Source organism: Herpailurus yagouaroundi, unplaced genomic scaffold, assembly GCF_014898765.1.
Source record: "Herpailurus yagouaroundi ecotype Mexico unplaced genomic scaffold, PumYag 166, whole genome shotgun sequence".
Taxonomy (NCBI): domain Eukaryota; kingdom Metazoa; phylum Chordata; class Mammalia; order Carnivora; family Felidae; genus Herpailurus; species Herpailurus yagouaroundi.
In genome coordinates this window covers 15383824-15392022 of record NW_024412407.1, presented here as the reverse complement: position 1 = coordinate 15392022, position 8199 = coordinate 15383824, and the positions used below count along the sequence as shown (strand labels likewise).

At 34.8% G+C, this 8199-nt stretch overlaps 1 protein-coding gene across 1 annotated transcript in view; it reads right to left on the bottom strand.

Moving 5' to 3' along the window:
* Positions 1 to 745: 745 nt before the first annotated feature.
* The window catches only part of CPNE8 (copine 8), a 234863-nt gene continuing 227409 nt past the window's right edge, over positions 746 to 8199 (bottom strand). The window contains exon 20 of the mRNA XM_040488445.1: positions 746 to 2461. Within this exon, the coding sequence (XP_040344379.1) occupies positions 2273 to 2461 (189 nt within the window). The 3' untranslated portion in view covers positions 746 to 2272. The remainder of the gene's footprint in view (positions 2462 to 8199) is intronic.

Here is an 8199-nt window from a genome sequence, read left to right as displayed (position 1 = left end):
AGGAGAGCATCCAGAACCTTTGTTCTTAATCTGCTTTCGGCAGCAAGGTTTATGATTTGGAGCTATCACTCTTCTCTCAATACTTACCTTTCTTGTCTCTCATTATCTAATGTTTGCATATCCTTCATACATACCTTTCTTGTCTCTCATTATCTAATGTTTGCATATCCTTCATACCTAGTTTGTATGTCCAGATATTGATATGTGTTTGCATTTATGGATTATGTTTCTGGGATATTTCATTGTAAAGCCCCTAATGATGGTCCACAAAATGTAGGTAGTTACTTTTGTTCCGTCCTAGTTATAGTCTTAGATAAATCACTCAGCCCCTTCAGACTTAGTTTCTTCGTTTATGCAATGATGAGATACGACTGGGTATTTTCTAACCTAACATATAGAACTAACATCACATGCATTTCCAGTCTCTATTCTCAACCATACACAGGGCAAGGTTTATAACCGAAGATTGTTTCTCAGCCACGTGCCCCCACTAGGTTTGGGTACACTATTAGTTAGATAAGAAAGTAGACATCCTTCATTTCCTCTGATGAGATCAAAGAAAAATAACTGATGTTCACAAGAAGGAATACTGACCATATTCACTTTTGTTTCTTTGGGCTGATGAATGAAGGTAAATTAAAAAATTCAGGAGGTTAATAAGCTCTACTGGCAAAATTATTTAAGATCAATAAGGGAAATCATCACACTCCATGTCACTCACACATAAAATTTATAGAGCAAATAGTTATCCTTTTAAAGATTTTAATACATACTTAAAAATGGACAATTTATTATTACACAATTATATAACATTGATACTGTGAGATATGTGGGTGTATATATTTTTCTTTTCATTAAAATAGTTTCATGCTTATAAAAGTCACCCTAAGTCAACTTGGGACAAAGAGAACAACATACAGTAGAAATAAACCAAGTAGTAAATAGGGCATAAGTAAGGAAAAATATTATAAAGCAGTTACATTGTTGACACAAAAGAAAAAAAATAAATACACTTTTCTATTATTTGAAGGCAATTCACAATCATTTCCAGGAATTCTGTGAGAATTTAAGGCCATTTGTTCTAAAGAAATGCTTTAATTCAGACACAACATCACAAAACTGTAATTCTTGTAAAAACTGTACATGCAAAAATTTTACAATTAATTGTGGACAGGCAGTTCCGTATGTAGGAGTAGGTTATTTCACAAATGTGTTGTGCACTAAGTCACAGGTTGTGTGTATTTAACTGGGAATTACACAAAAAACTTCCAGCCTGTGCACCCTGCATGGCCACATGGAAAGGTGAGAACTAGAAGTCCAAATTGACAGAGCCAGTATCCCTTTGAATTAAAATAGCTAGACAAGGTAGAATGGAATAAAAAGTTTAAAACTTCTGCTACATGGTTCACAGTTAAATATTCTGGGTTTTAGTCTTTTAAATAGCATTATAATATAAAGACGCTACTTTTTACACAAAGTATTTTCTGTGCATTTTACAGTTCACGATGTTTGACTTTTTCCTATTTCTACGGAGAATTACAAAACATAAACTGACGGCAGTCTAAATTTAGAACCCAAACCCCATGAAAAATGCATGTCCTTACAGGATACACACCTGCTACGCTTAAACTCCCATACTCAGCAAACAATGCAAAGGAACTCATTACTAAGCAGATGCAGCTTTATAAGACAATTCACTTACTGAGAAATATGAAAGTATCTTTCCCTCCCCTTGTTTGCAATTGCATTTGTCCAGACAGTCATTCAAAGAGATATTGCTCTTGTGATTATAGCTATTGCAATTTAGAAGACAAAGGATTCAATATTCAAAACTCTTAAGAACAGTTATAAAAGTATTGAAATTTAAAAAGTAGTAACATGTAAACATTGATACAGAGAGACTGCTTTCCTAGACACACAGCAGTCGAGGACAGTGTTTGAGTTAAAAACATAGTTTGTGCTTTTTCCCAACAATATATTGGAAATTAGCTGTTTCTGTCCAAAAGAAAAAAAAAAAAGATTCAGAGAAGACATCCATATTTTGCTTCAAGCATTTAAACAATTGTTTTTTTGTTGCTCATGCAACCATATTTACAGTTTTGGTTTAGGAAGAGAATTAATTTTGGATCCAAGAAAGCATATTAACCAGTACTGCTGAAAACAAACTGAGAAAAGGATCTCATTCCCTGGTTCATTACAGAGCACCAGGAGCAAAGCATTGACTCAGCAGTTCTATCTGATGTGTAATTAACATTAGCAGTTCAGAGCACAGTCATATCTGAGTCTGTAACACATGTGTAGGCGGGGTGTATGGGGGGGGTGCAGGCGATGGCTTGATTCCTCGGGCCCTCATGTAGGACAGGAACTGCTCAGGGATCTCAGCAAGGACATCTTTAGCCAGTCTAGCCATGCTCAGTATGTGGTTTCCGCTTCTGTCAATATAATCCCTGAATGGCACGAACTACAACAGAGGTGAAAGAAAGAAAGCATGCTATTTAATAGACAAAAAAATCAACATATGTAAACATTTCATTGAGAACTGAAGACGCCTGGGGTAGTGGTTAGATGGATAATAATTACTACGCATTTTAAAGAGATTTGATTCATTACCAACAGCTACTACAGTGACCAAACCTTTCTAATGTATATACTTTAAAAAGGGATGGAATTGTTTTCTATGTTTGTTCCTCCCGATAATTCAAGTCTCTTGTTCCCGACAGGTCCATCATGTTGCTACATGTGTTCTGCAGTTTTGAGTTCTATACCTAACCTGATTCCCAATAACTTGGAGCATTTTCCTCTTCAGGGCTCGGTTTTCTGTCAAATGGAGTTAATACATGCTTAATTCAGCTTTGAATCAGAAATAGTATCCAGTGGAGGGTAAAAAAAAGAAGTGGGTATCCTAAACACATGTGAAGTATTTTTAATTATTACTAAAACATAAAACCACATGTCCCAGATATTGTTTTTTCTTTTAATCTGTTATTTGGAATGGAAAAGAAAAAGAATTCAGCATGAGATTTGGCATTCTTATTGAAATATCACCATTCTTATTTTTATATCACATAAAAATAATTGCACTATCTTCACATTAGCAATTACGTGAGAGCCATTATCAGCTCAACATTAAATACTCTGAAAATAAATTGCCTGATTCTATCTTCATTTGTAATGGTTAAGTTAATAAAAATGTGCTGTTTGAGGGCATTAGTTCAATTTCCCCTCAGAGACATGATGATTCTTGAAGCCACTTGGAAATGTTTGAACTGTTAATGTTGTGATAGTTTGGGAACATAGTAATTTTAGGTCTTAGGGAAAAGGTATAGCGAAGACATTTGAGAACGTTGAAGCAATTTCTGATTATAATATTTAACAGCCTGAATTATTTTTTTCTCCTCTAGAGAGAACACACTCCCATCTCTATAACTATGCCATAACTGTTTTAAGTTTATTTTGAAAGTTACTTTTGATTTACATAGTTATTCAGGATGTGCTTTCAGGAAACAACTATTATGAATAAGCAAGTCTTAAAATGGTCAGGTTCCTACAGATAAGCCAAATTAAAATTTTAAGAAATCAAATAGCAGGTAGAATACCTTGTATGCAGTGAACACAGTCTCTTTAAGCAAGAGTAGAAAATTACTTTCTTTTCAAAATAAGACATACCGGGGGCGCCTGGGTGGCTCAGTCAGTTAAGCGGCCAATTTCAGCTCAGGTCATGGTCTCACGGTTTGTGAGTTCGAGCCCCGCATTGAACTGTGCTGACAGCTCAGAGCCTGGAGCCTATTTCAGATTCTGTGTCTCCCTCTCTCTCTGCTCCTCCCCCCACTCACATTCTGTCTCTGTCTCTCTCTTAAAAATAAATAAACATTAAAAAAATTTTAAATAAAATAAGACATACTGTAGTCAGAAGCAACCTATATGACTTTAATTTTACCCTGTTTTGCTAACCAGGAAGAAAACTCAATCTAGCTTTTAGAAAACTGTAGAAAGGTGACGAAGCTTTCTCTTACCCCTGAAGGTAGCTAATAAGGGTAAGAAAAATCTAACAGAGCAAATATAGTCTTCAACTGAGAAGAGAACTAAGGGGATGTGAACTTTTGTGAGGTTAAATTATCTAACTTTGGACAAGATGACATTTTTAACAACAACAACAACAACAAAGAAGTGCAAAAAAAAGTCGGGGTTTATTTTTTTTCTCTGAAACGATAATTAGAAAAGTGAGAAAATAGGAATCAACAAGACAGGATTAATGAGAAGAAGATATCTAATTGTTATAGCTTAGCTCATTCTTCTTTTAAAAGACACAGCATTTTAAAAATAAACTACTAATAAGGTATCAATATGTTTAGTATACAATGACTATCCTGTAAACTTTTTTTTCCTAATAGTTCAGTTTTTCAGAAATCTGTGGCTAATACCTACATTTCAGGGAAAGGATGGTGTTACCTCCGGCAAACAGTTGATCCTACCTGTTTGTGTGTTTACCTCATCGCTTCTCAGCCTTTTGGCTAAGATCAAGTGTTGACCTCAACTTTGCTCTTTTATTTTCATTGGATTCTTTACTTTTCTTCTGTGCCAGGGACATTAAACTCTTTTCTCTTTTTACCCCTATTCTCCCAAACTCTGGAATTAGACTTTCCCCAGTTCAGAGCCCAGTTCTTCTACTTAATAGCTACATGATCTTGCACAGATGATTTTCCACTCTTTGCCTCAGTTTCCTCTTCTAAAAATGAGAATAATAATAATAATAATAATAATACCTACTTCAAACAATAATACCTACTTCATTAGGTTGCTGTATTAAATCAGTTAACATGTAAACTGCTTAAAACAGTGTTCAAGTCATAATATGTGCCATACAGGGTAGTCATTGCAATCATCACTAGTATTATTTATTACTCGCCAGCTCAAACATGTATGCATTCAATATAAATATGAAACGATATTCTTAATAGTTTCCTATTTACATTCATATCAAACATTAAATATAAGGAATATCCTTTATCAGTTTTATCTCTATCAAGTTTGAGTATAATATCGCTATTGGCATCTAAGATAGTAATTCCCGGCCTTTTTGTTATTTTAAAACACCCATTACTTCATCTTTCCAGCAGATGCTATGAGATTTGCTAATTTTTGTTACTGAAGGACATTACAATTCATTTTTAAGAATGTCCTGATGCTCTGGGATGTCCAAACTCACATTCACAATCGCTATTGTCATAATACATGTGGTTCTGCTCTTATTTAAAATATGTTTATAAATCATGGGTAAGAAGAACTATAGTTTTCAGCTGAAGAGGAAAGTTTATATCACATTGAACTTAGGTTTGTTCAGTAATTCTGCCTGGCCCTTGAATACTGAAGGTCCTTGCCCCCAGGGTGAGAATCACTGCCATAGCAGGTTCCTGTTACCAACAGGAGTACAGCTCATTCCACATGTGTGCTGGGAGTAGGAAAAAAAAAAAAAAAAAAACAACGTTGAGAACTTTCTACTCACTAACCTAAATTAGGTAAACCTCTCCCAAAGGAACATTGAGCTATTCAATCATGTCATGAGGTACTCTCCTAAGTGAGAGATGAAAATGACAAGTGACTCTTCATTTCCTTGACCTCTTATTAATGCCAGATCTTACGGATTTTAGGACAAAATATGCCCTCTGTAACACTATTGCTCATATCCTTCTACAATCTGTTTTCCACTTAACTTCTCAGACCACTCTGATTATTGTCTCTTTTTATCATTCATTTCTGGCCACTGTACCCGGGGACCTCCTGTTCAAATATTGCTCACACATTTGTGGATGAGCGTTGATCACTGACTATCACCACATATTAACTGAGACCCTTAAAATGTTCAGTCTAGGGGGATAAATCAGTATTTAATTTTTACCAATTTATCACATTTGTCTGAAGACTACCAACAAATGCATTCTGTTCTGTAGAAATATACTATATCCTTGATACTCTACTTTTTATTTTATTTTATTTTTTTTAGCATCCATACAGTACAAGGAAAATGTTCCACATGGCGGCTCTAACGGCTGGTTTTGCCTATTTGTGAAAACAAGTTTGAATCAGTTTGGGCAAATGGACTTTTAGTTGCTGTTCTGCTCAATTTTACTCGATTGTTCCTACTGTGCAGAGCTCCATTAGTGATTTTCAAGTCTAAGCCTTCAAGGTTATTATTCTCCTTTTAATGGAAAATATGATTTAAATATAAATTTTAAGGAAATGATAGGCTGGCCAACAGCTGCATGCAGCCAAGAGAAATGACATTGCTTTATACACAAGGGCCAATCCATAGTACAAACAAACAAATATTGAAAGCCTTTACATATATTGATTTAAGAAAATAACTCATTTAAGTTTTAGAAAAACAACCATAGGATCTCATCTTGCTTACTGTTTATACTATAGTCAGATGAGATTCAATCTTGAGGCAATGAATATAATCACACACAAGGCTGACTACAGTGTCCCAAGTCAGGGTATAGCTACTATGATATACTGACATAAAAAATGCCTTTGCATTAGACTATGCCAACATACTCACTAATAGCAGTAACTAATATTGGTGTTAATGCACTTATAGAACAACTGGTAGGTAACAGGTCTTCTGCAAAAAAATTTAGTACAATATTTCATTTAATTTTTATTAGCATGTTACCCATATTTTGAATTGACAGAAGAGGAAACTGAAACTTAGAGAGATTAGTTAACTTACCCAAGGTCAGATAGTTATCAGTATTGGTCATTATTTGAACCTAAATTAATCTAACCCTGATATATAAACCACTACAGTAGTATGAAAAGGGAAACAGAACCTAATAATCTTCAGTAGAATTTTGGCTTTTAGGAGGGTAGGTGTGTTGTAACGGAAAGAACTCAGGGTTTGGAATCAGAACTCTGTTGGAAATTTGGCTCTACCAATTTATGACTTAAGTAATTTTGCACAAGTTGTTTAACATCTCGTCCTCTGCCTCTGTTTCCTCATTTATAAACTACCATAAAGTAAAAAGAGGCCAGTATTTAGGATGATATAAAGTGATATATGAACAAATTGACAGAGGGGAAATCAGCTCAGGTGTACAGAGGGCTTTGTTCAAGGCTTTATACTGGGATCTTTCAAAATGTAGGGTTTTAATCAGCACAGATAAGGAAGAAGAGTATTCCAGGTGAAATAATAAGAGGAAATAAGCAAGAACAATGAAAATGTTGACTCAAAGACAGCTAGTAGTACTATTTATCTATACAAAGTGTGTGTGTGTGTGTGTGTGTGTGTGTGTGTGTGTGTGTGTGTGTAGCTAAAGAGGAAGATTAGGGTCAGGTCATGGAGGTTCTTAAATGCTATGGTTAGGTTATAGAATCAAAGTTATACATAATTTGTGTTAAGAATTTTAGAATCAGACATTTTAAGGTTAAATCCTGACTACTTCTTCCTAGCTACATGACTATGGACAAGAATTGAAACTCATTTTTTTTTTTTTTTCATAAAATGTAATCAAAGTATCTGCATAAGTTCAATTAAAGATTTAGTGAAAGTACCTGCCTAGCATACAACGAAGTTAATAAATGACTCAATAATATTATTATATGAAGAAGTTGGAAGCCACTGAAGGTTTCACATAATAATGAGAACCCCATCCACTACCCTCAACTTTCTGCTGAAACTCAGCTACTTCTGGCTTTTGTTATTATTTGCAATTATAGGCTTTTGTTTGCCCACTTAAAAAATTTGGGTTCCATTTGCAGTGTATTAACCTGATTAGCTTCAACATATAAGAAGTTGGAAGCAGTGAAAAGGTAAGAGAGTCTAAACAGACCTTATTTTTTGATAATATTTTAGCCAGTAGTATTTGATGTGATGGCTTAGATATTGTTGATTGTAATGGCTTAGGTACTTTCTGATGGGAAGATTGACAACATTATCCTTGGTGTGCCCTTGAAACCCCATTATTCTAAGTATTCAAGAGTATTCTCTTCTTTTTTGTTAAATTAAAAAAAAATTTTTTAATTTATATTTGAGAGAGAGAGAGCGCGCATGCACAGGTGGGAGAGGGGCAGAAAGAGAGAGGAAGACACAGAATCTGAAACAGGCTCTACAGAATCTGAGCAGTCAGGAGAGTCCAATGTGGGGCTCCAACTCATGAACTGTGATATCATGACCTGAGCCAAAATCAGATGCTTAACTGA